We start from the raw sequence: 25,029 nt of genomic DNA, 5'->3' as shown, positions 1-25,029 counted from the left end.
TTGTCAACAGATATTTTCTAAATCTTTTCATGTTTTTAATCAAGGTGCTCACGTGATTTGAAGCACTTCGCGATGTAAGACTCGTTTTATCACAATATAGATCTTGATTATTGATCAGATCGTTCTGACAGGGCGCCACTCTTTTGTGGCAAATGCAAGTGATGCGAGAGGTGGAACTGATTGGTCCATAGGAGAGGCATAGAAGGGACATAGCTCGTAAAAGCCACTGGTCTCGCTACGACCAAGCCCAGGAATTCCAGCCTAGTTCGGCAAGGGTGGAAACTGGACTTTTAGAGTCAGTTAACTCCCTTACCTCGGGAAGATGGGAGAAACCATGTCTCCGAGATGGTGAGGGTTTACAATCTCTAGTAATCTCGAGGAGACATGGTTTGTCCAACTTATAAACCGACTCATCGCATAGACAAAGTTTTTAATTAAATAACTGTAATAAAAACTCTCAAATGTATAACCTGTATCGGAGATGAAATATCGCCTGCAGTCGTGAACTCTGTTCAATGAAACCGGTGACTTCAGCACGGGGGTTTCGCAACGGTGCGAAATCTGCACGTGCGTCTCCTAGGCTGTTCGTAGTTTTTGTTCTATCAAGGGTTTACAATGATTGTAAGCCCTCCTGCCAGGTGTTACAATCGTTGTAAGACCTCCTGCGTGGTGTTACCACAATTTCAAAAACTCCATATCGAGTTACACAAACAGCCAGTAGGTTAATAAGTAATTAAAAAGTTTGCTTCTAAAATTATGCATAAATGGTCAGTATTGCTGTATCGAGATACGTATCGTATCTTGACCTCAAAATCGAGATACGTATCGTATCTTGACCTCAAAATCGAGATACGTATTGTATCATGAGGTACTTGTATCATGACACCCCTACACACAGGAATTAACACAATGCACAAATATGTGCCAAGTAAGCGCAAATGCAGAGAACGGGCGCAGAAAAATATACTGGGTCCCAAGAGATGCACAATAATATTCAATGTACCTACAGCGCATCAAGAGCAGTTATGGGCGTCTGTCATCTCAGCCATCATTAATGACCACTGTCCACACTACAGTAATTATCTACAGTACACTACACCATTTCTTTGCTTTACAGGACCCTCGTATTGCCGGCAATATAATTGGGGGTCCCCTGGACCTCCACTGATGTAAGTCATGGTAAAACTCTGACACAGGCGGTGGAGTGACATGGGGTTTAATGATGTCATGTTCAAGATTATTGCACTTACATAGCGACGTGCATGAATTGCTTACAAGTACTGGTCTGGACTAATGCCAGTTTCATAGTGCTAGCCCACTGAGTCATCATGCCACAGTTTAACATGAATTCCCCACTCAGACACAGTTTACTGACTTAAGCCGACCAGTCTCTTGGTATGACACAGTCAGGGACTAAACCGAAATTCCACTCTCTGGAAGGTGCTCTATCTACCACACAATGAGTGAGTGAGTGAGTGAGTGAGTGAGTGAGTGAGTGAGTGAGTGAGTGAGTGAGTGAGTGAGTGAGTGAGTGAGTGAGTGAGTGAGTGAGTGAGTGAGTGAGTTGGGTTTAACGCCACTTTTAACAGTATTCCAGTTATATCCAGCGTGTCAGCTTAATGTGGGAGGAAAGCCCGAAGTGATGCAGGTCTCAGACGTTTACCACTTCGTTGAAACCCACGAGCACGGTAATGGTGCTGACAAACCTAGAAACATAATCTGGTCGAACCGGGATTCGAACCCACAATCATAGGTTTCTGGCGTGCCCAAGGGACGCAACTCTGCACAGCGAATCGCGGCACCTTAGACGACTGGGCCACCCTTGCCCCCACCAAACAATGAAGGCATAGCACAATATACAGACAATATGTATATACCAAATCCGGACAGTTCAATCTGCAGATTTGCATAATTCCTTTAGTTGGATAAAAACAGTCAGGGTTGGAGGTTTGCTTGTGGGACAGTAGACATGGTGCATTGGCAAATACAGGTCAGGGTTCCATATAAGGAGTGAGTGGGTATGGTTTTATGCTGCTTTTAGTATATTCCAGCAATATCACGGCGGGGGACACCAGAAATGGCCTTCACACATTGTACCCATGTCGGGAATCGAACCTGGGTCTTTGGCGTGACAAGCGAACGATTTAACCATTAGGCTACCTGACCCCTCTCGATATAAGGAACTTGCACCACTGCATTCAACAGCCCCACATTGAAGTATATGATGTTAACTGCCGCACTCAGCAATATTCCAGCTATATGATTGCGGTCTGTAAACAACCCAGTTTGGCCCAGATAATCCAGTGATTGACATCATGAGCATGGAAACACCCAATTGGGCTCATGCATCAACCAAGTCAGCGAACTTGACCACCCGATCCCGTTAGGTGCCTCTTACGACAAGCATAGTCGCCTCTCACAGCAAGCATAGTTGCCTCGTATGACAAGCATATTTGCTATTCTTATGCTAAAGACCGAATGTACAATAAGCACGAGGTGTCTCCTTAGCTAATTGACTTTGCTAAATATGCCTGTTCACCAAGCAGTGAACGGGTACCCGGTAGGATTAGACAGTAATGTGACTGTCAACCTTCAAAGCCTCACTGAAAGAGCTGAGAAAGGAAATTGAGAGCACACTGATCCATAAACCAGGAAAATAATGGTGTTAACGTCTTGAGCTTGCTGCAAAGGATGGACTATACATGCTATAGTACATTACAAATATCCATTTATTATTATTAACGTTTTGGCACAACTTGTCACATCCACAAATGAAATGAGGTTAGAGGTCGAACCAAGGAGACCACATTTGACCTTGAATCTGTGACACCAGAAACATTACCTCTTCTTTTTCTCGGGATGTATCAGGTCCAGAAGCTGGCGGCCCTCCTGCTCCACATCCTGAAACACGTGCTTGGGGTTCAGGAACTTGGGATCTATCTTGTCTGGCGCCAGGAAGCCTTGGCACACCACAAAGATTTCCGCAGACTCATTCCTGGACGCCTGCGGTTTGGTGGCGTTAACAGTGTGAAAGAGCTGCTGAAGCACCCACAACAGTGAGTAGTAGTCTTTGGACCGGAACACCTTGGTGACAAACGATCCCCCCTTCCGCAAGAAGTCAGTTGCAAGCTTCACGGCATACAGTGTCAACTCAGCTGGAACAGAAAAAAAAATCATAAAGTGTTGTTGCAATTCCATAGATACAAACACCACACAGATAACCACTTCTAAAGTCCCTTGGATGTATACTAGCCAACATTAAAAATGTAATAGTGCTATTCACCTACAGTGATCTATCCAGGGTTCTAAACTAAGGGTCCATGTCAACTGGGAACAAATTGTTATTTTGTAAAAAATTGGGACTTTTCTAAAGTTCTTACTTTACCAAATTCAGAGGAATTTAACATTTTGTTTGGATACTGCATTCAATGCAATAATATAAATCTGAGCATTAAATTAGTTACTAGTCATTTATATTAACATGTAATTGGGACAAAATTTCATTCCAATTTGGGATTATCAGCCTTTTGAGCATGAACCTTGCCCTGTGTATGAACTAGCTAATGGGGATTACTGGAATTACAGTCAAGTCTCATTAATCCGACCATCGGCTTTATCCGACACTAATGATGGGAACCGATTAAATCAGTGCTATTTAGACCCATTAATCTGACAGTCTCGCACTCCGACTCTGACACACCTAATTTTCAACAAATTACTGAAATCACTCATTAATCAGTCTCGTTAATCCAACACAGTGATCAGCGTACTCCGTGGGGTATTCCTGCTTGTCCAGGACCTATTGTTAAAGGTAGAAATTCACCGAAGAGTGGTGACCGGTAAGATAATAGGGGATTAAGGGGGGCATGTCATATGACACAACTAACTGGTGACTAGTTGATGAACCATATTCACATACACTGTACAGAGTGAAAACCTTTAACACAAATAAAATATATATCAATGTTTGAGAGAACATATTAATCATTAAGTAAGATTTGGGCTACAAAAGGAATTACAGACAACAAACAGTATTCCACTGGAATGCACAGATTGATTTAAAATTTATTCCCAATTCTAAGAGGGGTCGGCACTTGGTTTGGCCGAATCCAAGTTCATGATTAAGACCGGGCGTCAAACTTCCCTTCATTGGCTTTGTTTCCAATGAGGATGCCTGACCACTGTTATTTGTCGCTGAGCAGTGGGTCGATGCCATCAAATCATCTCAAGGGCTGGCATCCTAAATCTGTAGAAATTCCTTGAGATACTGCAGGTTGAGCAGGATACTGCGATCACAATAGTTAGTTTGATGCCACCCAAGAAAAAGAAGTTTCCAGTGAGAGTTTTTACGCCGCTTCTAGCAATATTCCAGTAATATCACGGCGGGGGACACCAGAAATGGGCTTCACACATTGTACCCATGTCGGGAATCGAACCCGGGTCTTTGGTGTGACGAGCCACTACGAGCTACCCGACCGCCCCAAAAGAAGTTTACAAACCAAGGTCATTCCCTTGACAAAGGATAACAGACAACTTCTCACCTACCAGGAACTAGTTACTGTTTCACTTTTGGTTGGATTGTGAATGATGTAAATTTGAGATGTGAAGGAAAAACGCATCTATTGTGTTTGGTTATTGGGTGAAACGATACAGCAAGGTCATGATACGATACGTATCATGATACATAGGTCAAAATACGATATGTATAGCTATACACATATTTACGTCAAACCACGTGAAATCTTCTTGACTATAAATATTTCAGAGCAGGTTCCAAAGGAAAAGCTAGCTGTAGACACATGTTCGTTGCGGTTATTTCAGTAGTGAATTTGAAACTTCATTGCAACACATGTACCGATATTTGACTGACAAGAACTGAGGGCGGGGGTCTTTAATCATGTTAATTGAGAATGTAATTTATTTTAACAAATGTATCGTCTTGAATCAATAAAGAATAAAAGGTTTCATACCATCGCATGAAAACTCACGATGCACCCATGTATCATTTCACCCCAAGGGTTCTTGTGTCGCAAATCGTTATCTACGTGTTGCAAGCATCTGCACGTTACTTGCCCTGTAAGAGCTGCTGTTTGCCTGAGCATCTGCACGTTACTTGCCCTGTAAGAGCTGCTGTTTGCCTGAGCATCTGCACGTTACTTGCCCTGTAAGAGCTGCTGTTTGCCTGAGCATCTGCACTTTACTTGCCCTGTAAGAGCTGCTGTTTGCCTGAGCATCTGCACTTTACTTGCCCTGTAAGAGCTGCTGTGTGCCTGAGCATCTGCACTTTACTTGCCCTGTAAGAGCTGCTGTTTGCCTGAGCATCTGCACTTTACTTGCCCTGTAAGAGCTGCTGTTTGCCTGAGCATCTGCACTTTACTTGCCCTGTAAGAGCTGCTGTGTGCCTGAGCATCTGCACGTTACTTGCCCTGTAAGAGCTGCTGTGTGCCTGAGCATCTGCACATTACTTGCCCTGTAAGAGCTGCTGTTTGCCTGAGCATCTGCACGTTACTTGCCCTGTAAGAGCTGCTGTTTGCCTGAGCATCTGCACTTTACTTGCCCTGTAAGAGCTGCTGTTTGCCTGAGCATCTGCACTTTACTTGCCCTGTAAGAGCTGCTGTGTGCCTGCTGAGTGTTACTTGCCCTGTAAGAGCAGCTGTGTGCCTGATGAGTGTTACTTGCCCTGTAAGAGCTGCTGTGTGCCTGATGAGTGTTACCTTGTTGATAGGCATCATGGACCCAGTTCTTGCCCACATTAGGAGCGCCATCGTTGAGGAACACGTCCGCTTTCCACGTCTTCAGCTCTTGCTTCAGAATCTGGAGATGAGACATTGAGACATGAGACAGGTAGAAATGTTCTGTTGTCAAGTCTGTTATGGAGGACTCAACCCACACAGTTGTCATTTAGAAAGTTTGACCCCTTTCTTTTTATTGAGGTTGATAATATCCGTACCAATATCTGAATATCCAGATTTATATTGTAAAGCATACTGGCAGCGTCTTCCTATGCTCAGGTCGCTGGCTTGACTTTTACAAGCAGACAAGTGGAGACTGCTAAAAAAATACTTGTCCTCAAGTTAAAATTTCAATCACCATGGTGACCAAAGTAGTTGGAACTTTGAGGCCTGATGAGTGTGAAAGTGAATCTAACATTGGCTAAATATACAAAATAGTGTCAAAAGGTATATTTGTTACAAACATATTTCTATGTGTGCCTGACAGGCACCAAAACGTATTTAGCTGAGCCACTGACACTTCAATAAAGGGGATTTTAAACCCTGAGAATGAAGCAAGTATCTCACTACTGTAACAACAGGTGTTTGAGGGGAATTACTGTTCTATTGTCTGAATGCGCCTCTAGTAGAAATCAGTGGTTTACACAATCTGTCACGCCACCAGTCACACAATCCGTCATATCACCAGTCACACAATCTGTCACGCCACCAGTCACACAATCCGTCATATCACCAGTCACACAATCTGTCACGCCACCAGTCACACAATCCGTCATATCACCAGTCACACAATCTGTCACACCACCAGTCACACAATCTGTCACGCCACCAGTCACACAATCCATCATATCACCAGTCACACAATCTGTCACGCCACCAGTCACACAATCCGCCACACCACCAGTCACACAATCCGCCACACCACCAGTCACACAATCCGCCCCACCACCAGTCAAACAATCCGTCACTCCACCAGTCACACAACTCATCACGCCACCAGTCACACAATCCGCCATATCACAAGTCACACAATCCGTCACTCCACCAGTCACACAATCCGTCACGCCACCAGTCACACAATCCGCCATATCACAAGTCACACAATCCGTCACTCCACCAGTCACACAATCCGTCAAGCCACCAGTCACACAATCCGCCATATCACAAGTCACACAATCTGTCACGCCACCAGTCACACAATCTGTCACGCCACCAGTCAAACAATCCGTCACTCCACCAGTCACACAACTCATCACGCCACCAGTCAAACAATCCGTCACTCCACCAGTCACACAACTCATCACGCCACCAGTCACACAATCCGCCATATCACAAGTCACACAATCCGTCACTCCACCAGTCACACAATCTGTCACGCCACCAGTCACACAATCCGTCACGCCACCAGTCACACAATCCGCCATATCACAAGTCACACAATCCGTCACGCCACCAGTCACACAATCCGCCATATCACAAGTCACACAATCTGTCACGCCACCCGTCACACAATCCACCACGCCACCAGTCACACAATCCGTCACTCCACCAGTCACACAACTCATCACGCCACCAGTCACACAATCCGCCATATCACAAGTCACACAATCCGTCACTCCACCAGTCACACAATCCGTCACTCCACCAGTCACACAATCCGTCATATCACCAGTCACACAATCTGTCACTCCACCAGTCACACAATCCGTCACTCCACCAGTCACACAATCCGTCATATCACCAGTCACACAATCCGCCACACCACCAGTTACACAATCCGTCACGCCACCAGTCACACAACTCATCACGCCACCAGTCACACAATCCGTCACGCCACCAGTCACACAATCCGTCACACAATCCGTCACGCAACCAGTCACACAATCCGTCAAGCGTCCAGTCACACAACTCATCACGCCACCAGTCACACAATCCGTCACGCCACCAGTCACACAATCTGTCACGCCACCAGTCACACAATCCGCCATATCACAAGTCACACAATCCGTCACTCCACCAGTCACACAATCCGTCATATCACCAGTCACACAATCTGTCACGCAACCAGTCACACAATCCGCCATATCACAAGTCACACAATCCGTCACGCCACCAGTCACACAATCTGTCATGCCACCAGTCACACAATCCGTCACTCCACCAGTCACACAATCCGTCATATCACCAGTCACACAATCTGTCACGCCACCCGTCAAACAATCCGCCACACCACCAGTCACACAATCTGTCACGCCACCAGTCAAACAATCCACCACGCCACCAGTCACACAATCCGTCACTCCACCAGTCACACAACTCATCACGCCACCAGTCACACAATCCGCCATATCACAAGTCACACAATCCGTCACTCCACCAGTCACACAACTCATCACGCCACCAGTCACACAATCCGCCATATCACAAGTCACACAATCCGTCACTCCACCAGTCACACAATCCGTCATATCACCAGTCACACAATCTGTCACGCCACCAGTCACACAATCCGCCACACCACCAGTTACACAATCCGTCACGCCACCAGTCACACAATCCGTCACGCCACCAGTCACACAACTCATCACGCCACCAGTCACACAATCCGTCACGCCACCAGTCACACAATCCGTCACGCCACCAGTCACACAACTCATCACGCCACCAGTAACACAATCCGCCATATCAAAAGTCACACAATCCGTCATTCCACCAGTCACACAATCCGTCATATCACCAGTCACACAATCTGTCACTCCACCCGTCACACAATCCGCCACACCACCAGTCACACAATCTGTCACGCCACCAGTGACACAACTCATCGCGCCACCAGTCACACAATCCGTCACGCCACCAGTCACACAATCCGTCACGCCACCAGTCACACAACTCATCACGCCACCAGTCACACAATCCGTCAAGCGTCCAGTCACACAACTCATCACGCCACCAGTCACATAATCCGTCACACAACTCATCGCCCCACCAGTCACACAATCCGTCACGCAACCAGTCACACAACTCATCGCCCCACCAGTCACACAACGCATCCTGCCACCAGTCACACAACTCATCACGCCACCAGTCACACAACTCATCACGACACCAGTCACATAACTCATCACGACACCAGTCACACAACTCATCAAGCCACCAGTCACACAATCTGTCACGCCACCAGTCACACAATCTGTCACGCCACCAGTCACACAACTGATCACGCCACCAGTCACAAAACTCATCACGCCACCAGTCACACAACTCATCACGCCACCAGTCACACAACTCATCATGCCAACAGTCACACAACTCATCACGCCACCAGTCACACAACAGATCACGCCACCAGTCACACAATCTGTCACGCCACCAGTCACACAGTCAGCCATGCCACCAGGGAAACCAAGCTGAAAGTATTCCCTCATGGCTCCTGAGGAGTACTATGTCCACTCATCAGGTATTTATACCACAAAAACTACAGTTTTAACATGGTAATTGCCACTTACAACATTTCCCCTCCATAAGTATGTTTTGTGCTGAACAGTATTCCAGTTCTATCACAGTTTTCAGCGCCATGTATGAGGAGAGTCCGCAGTGTTTGATTGTTTGTTTCTTAATACCACTCAGCAATATTCCAGCTATATAACGGCAGGGCTGTAAATAATCGAGTATGGACCAGACAATCTAGTGACTGACATCATGAGGATTGATCTAGGCAATTGGGATATGATGACATGCATTAACCAAGTCAGCAAGTCTAAACACCCAATCCCATTAGTCGCCTCTTGTTTGTTTGTTGTTCAACGCCGCACTCAGCAATATTCCAGCTGTATGATGGTGGTCTGCGCCCCTTATGACAAGCATGGGCTGCTGAAGACCTATTCCACCCCGGATTTTCATGGGTGGAGAGCCCATATTGAGGTAGGATGCAGATATTTACCATGTTTACCAGGGTATGGTGCTGTTAAACCAAGGGTCACAAGTGGCATAAATGTAGCATTCACACACTGGCACATCTAGCAGCTGCAGTTTTTTCTGACCAGGATTGCCACTAATATCAAAATAATTTTCAGTCACGACTAGCACTAGTAGCAGTTATCTAATCTTCCAACAGAGGGGGCAGCTGTTTGATCAGTGCTTACCTGGCGACACTTCTCTGTTGTGATATCTGCCTGGAAGGTTGTACACTTGGGGATCGGACGAATGGAGACCAAGTCAATACCTGCCAAACAGAATACCAGTAATGACAAAATGGGGACATACACGCTAAATATTAGCAATGTTGCTTACCTGGTGGTCTATCATGAGTAAAAAACATTCGAACATACTGACAATGAAGGTGTTCTACAGTCGGGGCCAAAAACACTACATTAATGACAATGAGACTGGAGATAAGCGTGTTCTGCTGTAGAGGCCAACTTACCGATGATGAGACTTGAGATGGGCGTGTTCTGCTGTAGAGGCCAACTTAACGATGAGACTGGAGATGGGCGTGTTCTGCTGTAGAGGCCAACTTACCGACTATGAGACTGGAGATGGGCGTGTTCTGCTGTAGAGGCCAACTTACCGACTATGAGACTGGAGATGGGCGTGTTCTACTGTAGAGGCCAACTTACCGATGATGAGACTGGAGATGGGCGTGTTCTGCTGTAGAGGCCAACTTACCGACTATGAGACTGGAGATGGGCGTGTTCTGCTGTAGAGGCCAACTTACCGATGATGAGACTGGAGATGGGCGTGTTCTGCTGTAGAGGCCAACTTCACGATGATGAGACTGGAGATGGGCGTGTTCTGCTGTAGAGGCCAACTTACCGATGATGAGACTTGAGATGGGCGTGTTCTGCTGTAGAGGCCAACTTACCGACTATGAGACTGGAGATGGGCGTGTTCTGCTGTAGAGGCCAACTTACCGACTATGAGACTGGAGATGGGCGTGTTCTGCTGTAGAGGCCAACTTACCGATGATGAGACTGGAGATGGGCGTGTTCTGCTGTAGAGGCCAACTTACCGACTATGAGACTGGAGATGGGCGTGTTCTGCTGTAGAGGCCAACTTACCGATGATGAGACTGGAGATGGGCGTGTTCTGCTGTAGAGGCCAAGTTATCGATGATGAGACTGGAGATGGGCGTGTTCTGCTGTAGAGGCTAACTTACCGACTATGGGACTGGAGATGGGCGTGTTCTGCTGTAGAGGCCAACTTACCGATGATGAGACTGGAGATGGGCGTGTTCTGCTGTAGAGGCCAACTTACCGATGATGAGACTGGAGATGGGCGTGTTCTGCTGTAGAGGCCAACTTACCGACTATGAGACTGGAGATGGGCGTGTTCTGCTGTAGAGGCCAACTTACCGACTATGAGACTGGAGATGGGCGTGTTCTGCTGTAGAGGCCAACTTAACGATGATGAGACTGGAGATGGGCGTGTTCTGCTGTAGAGGCCAACTTACCGGCTATGAGACTGGAGATGGGCGTGTTCTGCTGTAGAGGTCAACTTACTGGCTATGAGACTGGAGATGGGCGTGTTCTGCTGTAGAGGCCAACTTAACGATGATGAGACTGGAGATGGGCGTGTTCTGCTGTAGAGGTCAACTTACCGGCTATGAGACTGGAGATGGGCGTGTTCTACTGTAGAGGTCAACTTACCGACTATGAGACTGGAGATGGGCGTGTTCTGGGATGCAACTTGCAGCCATCCTCCCGGGGCTGCACATAGGTCCACCACTACACGGGCCTTCTCCAAAAATTCAAACTTTCTGTTGAGTTGTATCAATTTGAAGGCAGATCGAGCTCGATATCCTGAAACAATCAACTGATCACTCAGTATCAAATGCTTAGAGTGTTTCTCCATGAAACTTCCCAAAGGGGTAAAGTTGTCATCTGTCTCGATTAATACCACTTATGGCACATGACATGTTGAACACTTTCCTCAGAGTAATTAAGTATATTAGAAAGATTAGTGATTCTAATTATGACATTTTTTTACCAAATTATCATAAAATGTGATAATAATCATCTCTTCTCAAGTCAAAAGTGTTAGTTTGAAATAAGCCGGGATTAGCGCTGAATAAGGGGAAACAGAGAGACATCAATTCATAGGTTAAGCTGTCGAGTATGTGTCACTGTCGTCATCTTTAAAGAAATAGATTAAAAAGCTGATGTTTATAATTTCATTTACTTGATGTGGCGAGTAAAATGTTCTTGCGTTGACCAAATTAACAAATAACATAGTGACACAAATAGCAAAACGTTTTCCTGATCTTAAAACGTATACCTGTCTCTTTCGCTAGTTTGTAAAACTTGTCCTTCCTAGCTTTTCCAACTTTGGCCTTCTTTCCCATTTTCCTATTTGGCCAAAGCACATGTGCATGTGTTCGTCTAACACTTCCGGCGAGTTCCCGGAAGTTTCTTAAAGTCCGGGCAAAACAGATAATAATAGGTGTAGACGAAGCACACACCTATATATGGAAATAATTCGTAGCAAAAGTTCAGATGATTAAATGAGTTTAAACTGATTTATGAAAAGCGTTCAATTTTGTAAACTTTCATTTGGAGACATTAATACAAACGTTTGGCCTTGTTCGGTTAGATCCGAAAAATTATTTGTTCGTGTACTACGTCATATTGCACAGAGAAGAGTGACGTTGAATATCCCATGTGGTAAATTCTGAAAGTTTCACCACGAATCTGCTGCAATCTTTTTTGCATTTGGGGGATTAATTGAGCCTCTTTCTGTACAGTATTTAAGAAAACTATCAGCATATGCTTTCTGTATCCATAAAACAGGTAATTAGTTTCGACTTTTGCCTCAGATTGAACGCATTTCTTGGGTGTAAATGACCGGTATTGGCGTATGGTCCATCAATGAAATGCCATAAGATCGCTTCTACCCGAACATATGGCAAGATTGTTGGTTAAATGTCTAAGAGTAACACGGTTTGATTATCATTTGGTGACAATGTTATTCGTGTTTGTGTATTAGGCTAATGATACGGATACGAAATGTATCGTTGACAATGATAACACTGATTCTCACGTTCTGATTTTCCATACTGAATGTTGTGAGGCGGGAAGAGGAAGGAACGATTTTTATTTTAATTTTCATTCTTGGTCTTTTCCTCATCAGGCTACTTTTGGATAGGTTTCTGTCTCAAGTGTCGAAACATATATATTTGTGGTACATATACTATGTGGTAAATATAACACTTGACATGTTTACCAAGTAACACATTATATCTGTCAGAATACATATTGTATAAGCATCTGTTACCCACAGATGATGGACTAATGATTGATCCTAGCATTTTGGCTTGCTTGCAATCGCTTATGAATTATTTTAACATGTAACTTATGTGGTCAGTGGTGATGCTGAAAGGACTTTAAAATTCCTGCAGTCAACTTGTTGGTAGTTGCTTGTTTTGACTGCCTTTGAATTGTTATAACTATAAGAAATCACAAGGACTCGTTAAAACACCACAAACTGACTGAAACATATGTCCATCTGTATTATCATGACAACGAATTCCAAACATTATTATATTTAATATCATCACCAAGAGACTGAAAATGTTACGATGATAAATACATTTCTGTATTGTTTGGCTTCTAATCCTACATAATAATCTATTGTAATGTTTTTAGGCCCTTTTGATCGTCTTAATCATTTTTAGTCAATCTGTTCGGCCAAAATGACTGAAATATTTACACATTTTATAAATTGCCTAAGAGAATCACATTTTACCTATTGACTGTAATATATACATGCTTACATAGGAAAAGACTTGTGAAAACAACGTCTATTCGCGTATCGAAGAATTTCCCAACCAAGACATAGAGGAACAAAAATGAATCTGTTCAATGCTACAGCAAATGAAGGAAAACAAAATGCAAATATCATAATTACAACCTACCAAATTTATGTGTATAATATTAGGCAGCTTCCTTGTTCGAGGAATGTATCCGTGAATATCCACACAAACATGACAAAGGAACATTATCCCACACGTCTGCAGCTGTACAAAGAAACTTATTTGATGTCACATGTCTCTGTAACAATCAAATATTTTAAAATATACATATTGTTTCGGGATGTTATAACCCATGTTCGTTTCTCAACTGATCACTTAGATTGTTTCAGGTGTTTCACATAGGTGTCAATTAAGTCTCAAAGGTCGGCTGAGAAAGCCCATGTGACAACTATTTTCATAACGTCCAAGGTTCCTAAAAAAATCCATTGAGTTAGATAACAATGAGCATGATGAGCAATCAATCAACATATTATCGGTTAACTTTTTGAACAAAGTATGTTGTTTTTACATCAGCACTTCACGCCATGATATGAGTGTATGCCCTTTGTTTTAGTAAACCTAGACAAGTAAAGACTCACTTATTACACATCCACTGTGCAAGATAACAGTGATTAATCAATCAACATATTTTCTGTTAATCCTTTAATGACTGGGAACAATCCGTTGATTTACAAAAAAGTAAATCAACTGACCATCTTGCTGGCCTGCTACGTGCATATTACATAACACACTTTTCACCTCACTTCAAACCTGGATTAAGATTGAATACTTACCCCAGACACAATAAATGCCAAATGGGAACCTTTGTCAGGTAATCTTAGTGGTGCTATTATACCTGTAATAAATTCATTAACTGAGCATCAAGTGAATGACGACAAATACACAAGTGTAGGGTTATACCAGAAAACGTGGAGGACAAGGGAGTAGTAATCGTATTATCGACGCAATCCGAAAATGCTTTCACTGCACGGATACTTTTTTTAATTATTAAACTTTAATCATCAGGGGTATTTCCAAATGATGACATCCGATGAGCTCCGCCGTTCTTTTTGTCAAAATATTGCCTCCAAGTTATTTAGCTGTCCTTGCAGACGGTAGCCCAGTCTCTTATCATGTTCAGTTGCGTTGCATATAATCCGGGTACTCACGGGAAAAAAACAATAACAAAGGCAACAACCAGTCCCGGGGAATTGCTTTAGATCTGTGCCCCTTTAACATATTGTGACTCACAACAATGTATAAAATGGTGTGCCTTGAAAGAAATCTAACCGTTTATACTTGCCCTTAGAAACTTAATGTTTAAGGAAAGGAAATATCCTTTAAAAATGGGGATGGAAAGAAGGTCCAAGTGTGTATGTCAAGAGGCTGCATAGCAGTCCAGATGAGGTGACACAGTTTGGATGGCAGTATGTTAAATGATTATTTAGGTATTTTGTAATGCAAACAGGGAACGGTCTGAGGTTCCCTTCCATTAAACCCCTGCTACCATAATATATATTTGTTGGAGGAAATATTTTTTCACTGCTCTCCATTCCTTCTCAGTCATCACTAGTTGTCGGGCCGGTAGGCCCAGTTGTCTAAGTTGCTGCAATTCGCTGTGCAGAGTCGCGTCCCTTGGGCACGCCAGAAACCTATGATTGTGGGTATAATCCCGGTTCGCCCGATTATGTTTCTAGGTGTGTCAGCATCATACCCGTACTCGTGGGTTTCACCAAAGTGGTAAACGTCTGAGACCTGCATCACTTCGGGCTTTCCTCCCACATTCAGCCGCCACGCAGTGATATAATTGGAATACTGTTAAAAGTGGCGTTAACTTAAACCCAACCCAACTCACTCACTCACTGAATCAGTCAGAAAATCATTCCTGCGTGCTTATGCTTTTGATCATTATGAACCTGTTGGTATAGAGAAGTGATTTCTATTGTGTTTGTTTCAGAATCAAAGATGTCGCGTTTCTTTCGTGCGGGTTCCGAATCGGAATCGGAGAGTGAGTCGAGCGGTGAGGAGTTGCAGCCCCAGCGCCCAACTGCTACCAGGTGGGTGTTCTGTCAGTGTACCTTAATTAGTCAATCATAAGATATATCAACACAGTCATTAACTCTCCAGACACGTGAAGATCCAGGTTAGAATATGTCTTCAGCAACCTATGCTGGCCGTAAAAGGCGACCATGCTTGTCATAAGAGTCAACTAACGGGATCGGTGGTCAGGCTTGCTGTCTTGGTTGATGCATGTTATCGTATCCCAATTGTGTGAATCGATGCTCATGATATCAATCACTAGATTGTCTGGTCCATACTCAATTATTTACAGACCTTGGTCTTATAGGTGGTATATTGCTGAGTGCAGCGTTAAACAACAAACAAAGAAACATTATCTCACCAACAATAGAGATCTTGGCCATGTTATTCCTGATGTGGGATTGTGGAGTTGAACAGCATGCTTGAAATCAAGTCAATCAATGTTTTAGAAGGAAATTAAAATTAACATATCAACATCAAAGGTACTAGTTAATATATGCACATGTGTGATCAGATCTTTTTTATTTTATTTTGATATTGAAAATGTTTATTGAACAATGGATCATGGTAGATATCATGAGATATAGACATTGGATACTATTGGAAACAGTATATTTTTTATGTCAACAAACTGAAATGTATGCTTGTCATGAGGACTTGGATTGTGAGGTGAAGCGTCTGTAAAGCAAGTATGTTTGTGTTGCAGGGCTGTGTTTCAGATGAGTGATGATGAAGAAGACACAAAGAGAGTTGTTCGCAGTGAGAAGGACAAGAGGTGAGCCTGGATCACACGACGAAGTAGAATAGTATTGTCAGCATGACACACTGTTGTCACACACTTCTGTCACACACTGCTGTCAGGGCAGCAGTAGAAACTAACTGTTTTAGCCCACTGGTCCTTGTAATGATAACATATAGCAAAACTCTTGAAAAGGGCAAATTTTCTACTAGTCCTTAGGATACATTTAACTATTGAGCAGTTTAGCAAGGCCTATGTGACTAGTGCCAATTTCTAATGCTGCAGTGTCAAACTGTTTTCAGATACTGTTGTCAGGGTCACATGGAAATGTTTTCAGAAACTGTTATCAGTATCATACATTGTTGTCAGGGTCACACACTGTTTTCAGATACTGTTATCAGTGTGACACATTGTTGTCAGGGTCACACACTGTTGTCAGATACTGTTATCAGTGTGACACATTGTTGTCAGGGTCACACACTGTTTTCAGATACTGTTATCAGTGTGACACATTGTTGTCAGGGTCACACACTGTTGTCAGATACTGTTATCAGTGTGACACATTGTTGTCAGGGTCACACACTGTTGTCAGATACTGTTATCAGTATCACACATTGTTGTCAGGGTCACACACTGTTTTCAGATACTTTTGTCAGTGTGACACATTGTTGTCAGGGTCACACACTGTTTTCAGATACTGTTATCAGTGTGACACATTGTTGTCAGGGTCACACACTGTTGTCAGATACTGTTATCAGTGTGACACATTGTTGTCAGGGTCACACACTGTTTTCAGATACTGTTATCAGTGTGACACATTGTTGTCAGGGTCACACACTGTTTTCAGATACTGTTATCAGTGTGACACATTGTTGTCAGGGTCACACACTGTTTTCAGATACTGTTATCAGTGTGACACGTTGTTGTCAGGGTCACACACTGTTGTCAGATACTGTTATCAGTGTGACACATTGTTGTCAGGGTCACACACTGTTTTCAGATACTGTTATCAGTATCACACATTGTTGTCAGGGTCACACACTGTTGTCAGATACTTTTATCAGTGTGACACGTTGTTGTCAGGGTCACACACTGTTTTCAGATACTGTTATCAGTGTGACACGTTGTTGTCAGGGTCACACACTGTTGTCAGATACTGTTATCAGTGTGACACATTGTTGTCAGGGTCACACACTGTTGTCAGATACTGTTATCAGTATCACACATTGTTGTCAGGGTCACACACTGTTGTCAGATACTGTTATCAGTGTGACACATTGTTGTCAGGGTCACACACTGTTGTAAGATACTGTTATCAGTATCACACATTGTTGTCAGGGTCACACATTGTTGTCAGGGTCACACACTGTTGTCAGATACTTTTATCAGTGTGACACGTTGTTGTCAGGGTCACACACTGTTGTCAGATACTGTTGTCATTGTTGTCTGACAATAACACTGTTGTTGCTGTGACACCACACTGTTCCCTGACTCATGAAGATCCGGGTTAGAATAAGTCTTTGCCAAACCATGCTTGTCGTAAGAGGAGACTAAGTGTATTGGGTGGTCAGGCCTGCTACTTGATTGACACATGTCATCGTATCCCAATTGCGTAGATCAATGCTACTGATGGCAATCACTGGATTGTCTGGTCCAGACTCGATTATTTACAGACAGCTGTCATACAGCTGGAATACTGCTGAGTGTGGCGTCAAACAACAATAAAAACCACAGTGTTACCTGGGGTGTTGATGACTTGCTCTGTCTGTTCCCAGGTATGAGGAGATCAACAATGTCATCAAACAGCTGAAGAATCACAAGAAGATCAAAGACATGTCCAACGTCCTCACAGGTCGGTTACACAGGGTTGTTAGCTCAGTTGTTTGTTCACTACACCAATACAGTGTACAAAGTCATGGCTTCAGTCATCATGTGTAGATGCAGATATCATTTAATTTAGTTACCTGATGATACCTTTGTGAAAATTTTAATGAATAAATCAAGGGAATGTTGGGTCAAAAGGCTAAAGATTTACTTTGTCAATCAGATTTGTAGACAGACCACTTGTCAATTATATTTAGATGCATTCCGACCTGTAGGGTTGTCTCCATGGAATCTGGTGTGAAGAATGTTGTGATGTTTCAGACTTCGAGGGTCTGGGCAAGGCATATGAGAAGGCCAGGAAGGTGGTGGACAAGGAGGGAATCCCACGCTTCTACATCCGCTGTCTGGTGGAGCTGGAGGACTTCGTCAATGAGGTCAGTGTCTTGGGTACAGAAACAGGTGAAGGTCAAGGTTTAACACTACATTATTCATACCCTTGAAAGAATAAGGTTGCCCCTACATTGATAACAGTCAAAGGTTAAGTGTGCCCTTACATTTATACATATAGTCAAAGGTCAAGGTTACTCTCTATATTGATACGAATTGATGCCCTACTGTAGAGTGTGGAAGCAAGCGTTCAGGTTGCCTTACTGTCGAGTGTGGAAGCAAGCGTTCAGGTTGCCTTACTGTCGAGTGTGGAAGCAAGTGTTCAGGATGCCCTACAGTAGAGTGTGGAAGCAAGTGTTCAGGTTGCCCTACTGTAGAGTGTGGAAAGAAGCATTAAGGTTGCCCTACAGTAGAGTGTGGAAGCAAGCGTTCAGGTTGCCTTACTGTCAAGTGTGGAAGCAAGTGTTCAGGTTGCCCTACAGTAGAGTGTGGAAGCAAGTGTTCAGGTTGCCCTACAGTAGAGTGTGGAAGCAAGTGTTCAGGTTGCCCTACAGTAGAGTGTGGAAGCAAGTGTTCAGGTTGCCCTACAGTAGAGTGTGGAAGCAAGTGTTCAGGTTGCCTTACTGTAGAGTGTGGAAGCAAGTGTTCAGGATGCCCTACAGTAGAGTTTTGAAGCAAGTGTTCAGGTTGCCTAACTGTAGAGTGTGGAAGCAAGTGTTCAGGTTGCCCTACAGTAGAGTGTGGAAGCAAGTGTTCAGGTTGCCTTACTGTAGAGTGTGGAAGCAAGTGTTCAGGATGCCCTACAGTAGAAAGTGGAAGCAAGTGTTCAGGTTGCCTTACTGTAGAGTGTGGAAGCAAGTGTTCAGGTTGCCTTACTGTAGAGTGTGGAAGCAAGTGTTCAGGTTGCCCTACAGTAGAGTGTGGAAGCAAGTGTTCAGTAGAGTGTGGAAGCAAGTGTTCAGGTTGCCCTACAGTAGAGTGTGGAAGCAAGTGTTCAGGTTGCCCTACAGTAGAGTGTGGAAGCAAGTGTTCAGTAGAGTGTGGAAGCAAGTGTTCAGGTTGCCCTACTGTTGAGTGTGGAAGCAAGTGTTCGGGATGCCCTACAGTAGAGTGTGGAAGCAAGCGTTCAGGTTGCTCTACAGTAGAGTGTGGAAGCAAGTGTTCAGGTTGCCCTACAGTAGAGTGTGGAAGCAAGTGTTCAGGTTGCCTTACTGTAGAGTGTGGAAGCAAGTGTTCAGGTTGCTGTACAGTAGAGTGTTGAAGCAAGTGTTCAGGTTGCCTTACTGTAGAGTGTGGAAACAAGTGTTCAGGTTGCCCTACAGTAGAGTGTGGAAGCAAGTGTTCAGGTTGCCTTACAGTAGAGTGTGGAAGCAAGTGTTCAGGTTGCCCTACTGTAGAGTGTGGAAGCAAGCGTACAGGTTGCCCTACAGTAGAGTGTGGAAGCTAGTGTTCAGGTTGCCTTACTGTAGAGTGTGGAAGCAAGCGTTCAGGTTGCCCTACAGTAGAGTGTGGAAGCAAGTGTTCAGGTTGCCCTACAGTAGAGTGTGGAAGCAAGTGTTCAGGTTGCCCTACAGTAGAGTGTGGAAGCAAGTGTTCAGGTTGCCCTACTGTAGAGTGTGGAAGCAAGGGTACAGGTTGCCTAAAAGTAGAGTGTGGAAAAAAGCGTTCAGGTTGCCCTACAGTAGAGTGTGGAAGCAAGTGTTCAGATTGCTGTACAGTAGAGTGTGGAAGCAAGTGTTCAGGTTGCCTTACTGTAGAGTGTGGAAGCAAGTGTTCAGGTTGCCCTACAGTAGAGTGTGGAAGCAAGTGTTCAGGTTGCCCCACTGTAGAGTGGGGAAGCAAGCGTACAGGTTGCCTTACTGTAGAGTGTGGAAGCAAGTGTTCAGGTAGCCCTACAGTAGAGTGTGGAAAGAAGCGTTCAGGTTGCCCTACAGTAAAGTGTGGAAGCAAGTGTTCAGGTTGCCCTGCAGTAGAGTGTGGAAGCAAGTGTTCAGGTTATCTTTTGTCAATGGCAGTGCTGGGAAGACAAGGACTGGAGGAAGCAGATCAGCAAGAGCAATGCCCGGGGGCTGACCACACTCCGACAAAAGCTGAAGAAGTACCTGCGTGACTTCACTGACGAGGTGACCAAGTACCGGGACAACCCAGATGCCGGGGATGATGAAGAAGTTGCCGCCCCGCCAAAGGAAGTGGAGTCAGATGAAGATGAGGATGAGGATGACGAGGATGTATCCAGCATTCCTCGGCGACCAGCCAAGAAGGTACTCGATTCAATCTACTTATCTAATTTTCAGCTGACAGCTGATGGTGTGCCATACCCTCACGGTATGGATTGCTGCTTATAATATCACTAGAATTGTCTCAACGTCTGGTCAACACATGAAGGTTGTTCTTAGAATTGGTCTTCAGCATCCCATGCTTGTCCTAAGAGACGACTAAAGGGATTGAGTGGTCAGAGTCTCTGACTTGGTTGATGAATGTCATTGTATACTAATTGTGTAAATCAATGCTCATGCTTGCAATCACTGGATTGTCTGGCCCAGACACTTATCATTTACATACGGTCATATATTTGAAATATTGCTTGATGAGGCGTTAAACAACAAACAAACAAACAATGTCTTGTCCAGACTCAATTATGTTCTATACAGCATGAAAACTCATATTGCTTCATCTGAATTTGTTGAGTATTTGTTTGGAATATCTGTTGTAGATGCTTGACGATGATGACATGGACAGTGACGACAGTGACTCCTGGGACAGTTCAACCACCGAGTCTGAGTCGGACTCCGGGGACGAGAAACTGGATACAATGAAACTCACAGCAGAATACTTCTTGAAAAAGTAAGCAGTGCCATGTGTCCCTAGAGGCAGGAGTACAGCTAGTTACAGGGGGAGAACCTGGGTTACTTTGGAATTACTTTAATTGGTGGGGCAGCACATTCAGCTACTTGTGGCTTTCTTCGGCACCCCTGTTAAGATCCGGGTTAGATCCGGTCTTCAGGAACCCATGCTTGTCATAAGAGACGACTAACAGGATTGGATGGTCAGACTCACTGACTTGATTGATGCATGTCATTGTATGCCAATTGTGTGGATCGATGCTCATGATGTCTCGATTATTTACAGACTACAGTCATACAGCTGGATTGTTGCAAACTGGGACATTGTCCAACAGTTTTAACATGCTGGATTGGCGTTGTATTTCCGTACCTCTGCTTACTATCGGTCTGTAAGATTTGATAAACGTTTAATAGGGCCATATTCTCTTGATGAGTGTGCCTGAATTAGAAGTATTGTGGCATTTAGAGAGTGAAGAGAGGGTAAGCTTTAGTTTCTCCTTGTAATTCAAGGTTTAGTATCAGGGTTTTAACAGTGAAAGATATTTGCAGGACAACGGAAGATGAGCGCCTGAAGAGAGAAGAGAGGAAAAGAGAGCGGAAGAAGGAGAAAGAGGCAAAGAAGAAGTCAAAAGATGACGAAGATGGAGAATGGCAGGAAGTGGTGGGAGGAGTGCCGCTCATGACAGTGAGTAGATCTTCCTGTTTGTCCAGTATTCCTCATGACAGTAAGTAGATCTTCCTGTTTGTCCAGTATTCCTCATGATAGTAAGTAGATCTTCCTGTTTGTCTAGTATTCCTCATGACAGTAAGTAGATCTTCCTGTTTGTCCAGTATTCCTCATGACAGTGAGTAGATCTTCCTGTTTGTCCAGTATTCCTCATGACAGTAAGTAGGTCTTCCTGTTTGTCTAGTATTCCTCATGACAGTGAGTAGATCTTCCTGTTTGTCCAGTATTCCTCATGACAGTAAGTAGGTCTTCCTGTTTGTCCAGTATTCCTCATGACAGTAAGTAGATCTTCCTGTTTGTCTAGTATTCCTTATGACAGTAAGTAGATCTTCCTGTTTGTCCAGTATTCCTCATGACAGTGAGTAGATCTTCCTGTTTGTCCAGTATTCCTCATGACAGTAAGTAGGTCTTCCTGTTTTTCCAGTATTCCTCATGACAGTAAGTAGATCTTCCTGTTTGTCTAGTATTCCTCATGACAGTAATTAGGTCTTCCTGTTTGTCCAGTATTCCTCATGACAGTAAGTAGATCTTCCTGTTTGTCTAGTATTCCTCATGACTGTAAGTAGGTCTTCCTGTTTGTCCAGTATTCCTCATGACAGTAAGTAGGTCTTCCTGTTTGTCCAGTATTCCTCATGACAGTGAGTAGATCTTCCTGTTTGTCTAGTATTCCTCATGACAGTAAGTAGGTCTTCCTGTTTGTCCAGTATTCCTCATGACTGTAAGTAGATCTTCCTGTTTGTCTAGTATTCCTCATGACAGTAAGTAGATCTTCCTGTTTGTCCAGTATTCCTCATGACAGTAAGTAGATCTTCCTGTTTGTCCAGTATTCCTCATGACAGTAAGTAGATCTTCATGTTTGTCCAGTATTCCTCATGATAGTAAGTAGATCTTCCTGTTTGTCCAGTATTCCTCATGACAGTAAGTAGATCTTCCTGTTCGTCCAGTATTCCTCATGACAGTAAGTAGATCTTCCTGTTTGTCTAGTATTCCTCATGACAGTAAGTAGATCTTCTTGTAGATTGAGTGCAGCTCTTAACAGTTATTCTCTCTCTCTCTCTCTCTCTCTCTCTCTCTCTCTCTCTCTCTCTCTCTCTCTCTCTCACCCTTTACCCACTCACTCACTCTTTCGCAGGAGAAGCCCAAGATGTTCCGCAAGGACGAGGAGATTACCCACGAGGCCGTGCTGAAGAAGCAGACAGAGATCCTATCAGCTCGTGGAAAGAAGAGCACAGACCGATCGGAGCAGATTGAGCTTTTCAAGGAGCTGCTGACAGTGTCTGATACGGCCAATCTCGGACCTGGCATTGCTGTCAAGATCATGTTCAACATCGTGTCAGCAATCTTTGACTACAACCCTAACATTGCCACCTGTATGAGGTCCGAGGTGTGGGAAAGGTGAGCGATGTGCATACGTCATGTTCTGTATACTCTGCTGCATTGTTGATGCCATGCAAATACTGTTGACGTCATACACATCATGTCAGCGTCATGTTTATTGACATGACAATTATTGTGGTGTAGCTCCTATCATCATTGACATCATATTGACCCTGTTAGCTTGTCAACATCAGGGTTTTCAATTTCTACATGATAATATATCAAGTCCAGATTCCTTCCTTTGCTGAATTAGGCTGGAATTATGGAGTTATGGATATTGTGGTCGATCGCAGGATTTGCAAAACACGAGTACTGTCAACTTAGCTTCAACAGATATTGTACAAATCTTTTCATGTTTCTGATCAAAGTACTCACATGATTTGATGGACTTCGCAAAGTAAGACCCATTTTGTGACAATTGATCAGATTGTCATATAGCTGGAATATTGCTGAGTGCGCGTTCAACAACAAACCAACCAAACCTACCTTTGCTGAATTAGGCTGGAATTATGGAGTTATAGTTTGGCTGGACTTACGAGTCTATGCGTAGTCCAATCAAAATCGCATAGTGAAATCGACATCTGGTTTGTAAACTGCTAGGCAGATTTTGGTTGATGGCAGGAATTGTACCGTCAACTGAACTTCAACAGATATTGAACAAATCTTTTCATGTTTCTTATAAAAAAAATTCACATGATTTGATGCTCTTCGTGAAATAAGACCCATTTTGTGACAATATAGATCTTGATTATTGATCAGATCGTCTTGACTGGGCACCGTCATTTTGTTTGAAGCAAATGCAAGTGATATGAGAGGTGGAATCTGATTGGTCAGTAGATGAGACATTGATGGTACTAGGGATGTGCGGTTTTATCGGTATACCGGTATATTGCAATACAAATGCATCACGATACGTATCGTGATACGTTTTTGGTGTACCGGTTTTTCCCTCATTATTCAAACTGTGACTGACATGTATATGCCATGATGTATAGTCTTACCTTATTAAATCAAAACAAAGACAAAACAAATGCTTCATACTCTTTAGTTGATTTTGAATAATTTTGATAAAAATAATTGTACAATTTATTAAAATTGGTTCATAATTTTGACCAAATTGTTAACATTGCAGCTTTCATATTAATATTTGTCAAAGGGATATGAAAAAAAAGCTTTTCTCTTGGTAGAAATTATTTCCCAATATATTGCAAACATATTGTAATATGTTTTTGAAATATTGCAATATATCGCAATACACATTTTGGTCCAATTCCCAACCCTAGAATGTACAAACCTCATAAAGACCGTCTCAGTGGTCCAGTGGTAGAGCGTCCCCCAGGAGAGCGGAAGGTTCGGTGTTCGATCCCCGGCCGTGTCATACCAAAAGACGTTAAAAGATGGTACTTGTTGTTACCCTGTCTGGCGCTCGACATTAAGGGGCTAAAACAAGGACTGGTCGGTTCGGAGTCAGTATACTGTGTCTGAGTGGGGTATTCATGTTAAACTGCGGCATGGTATCTCAGTGAGCTAGCACTATAAATCGGCATCAGTCCGGACTAGTACAAGCACAT

General features: G+C 43.7%; 2 protein-coding genes across 19 annotated transcripts in view; one reads left to right on the top strand and one right to left on the bottom strand.

Annotated features, from left to right (window-relative positions):
- LOC124124251 (pre-rRNA 2'-O-ribose RNA methyltransferase FTSJ3-like) overlaps positions 1-12,133 on the bottom strand; it is a 32,099-nt gene extending 19,966 nt beyond the window's left edge. Inside the window, exons 1-5 of the mRNA XM_046487384.2 lie at positions 12,009-12,133; positions 11,381-11,533; positions 9,878-9,957; positions 5,715-5,814; positions 2,843-3,155 (exon numbers count right to left, since the gene is read on the bottom strand). Coding sequence (XP_046343340.2) covers positions 2,843-3,155; positions 5,715-5,814; positions 9,878-9,957; positions 11,381-11,533; positions 12,009-12,075 — 713 coding nt within the window. The 5' untranslated portion in view covers positions 12,076-12,133. The remainder of the gene's footprint in view (positions 1-2,842; positions 3,156-5,714; positions 5,815-9,877; positions 9,958-11,380; positions 11,534-12,008) is intronic.
- Positions 12,134-12,362: 229 nt separating this feature from the next.
- Positions 12,363-25,029, top strand: part of LOC124124258 (eukaryotic translation initiation factor 3 subunit C-like) — a 32,242-nt gene continuing 19,575 nt past the window's right edge. For all 18 annotated transcript variants that reach the window (XR_006859429.2, XR_006859430.2, XM_048396175.1 and 15 more), the window contains exons 1-9: positions 12,363-12,520; positions 15,479-15,578; positions 16,268-16,336; positions 18,076-18,152; positions 18,446-18,558; positions 20,527-20,772; positions 21,225-21,355; positions 21,904-22,039; positions 23,214-23,476. Coding sequence is in view for 16 of the 18 variants with exons in the window: in XM_048396175.1 (XP_048252132.1) it covers positions 15,487-15,578; positions 16,268-16,336; positions 18,076-18,152; positions 18,446-18,558; positions 20,527-20,772; positions 21,225-21,355; positions 21,904-22,039; positions 23,214-23,476 (1,127 nt within the window). In the remaining 2 variants the exon portion in view is untranslated. The remainder of the gene's footprint in view (positions 12,521-15,478; positions 15,579-16,267; positions 16,337-18,075; positions 18,153-18,445; positions 18,559-20,526; positions 20,773-21,224; positions 21,356-21,903; positions 22,040-23,213; positions 23,477-25,029) is intronic.

The sequence above is a fragment of the Haliotis rufescens genome, unplaced genomic scaffold (genome assembly GCF_023055435.1).
Source record: "Haliotis rufescens isolate VD_foot unplaced genomic scaffold, xgHalRufe1.0.p SCAF_15, whole genome shotgun sequence".
In the NCBI taxonomy this organism is placed as follows: Eukaryota; Metazoa; Mollusca; class Gastropoda; order Lepetellida; family Haliotidae; genus Haliotis; species Haliotis rufescens.
Note: the sequence above shows the minus strand (reverse complement) of the source record. Positions and strands in the feature narration are given on the sequence as shown.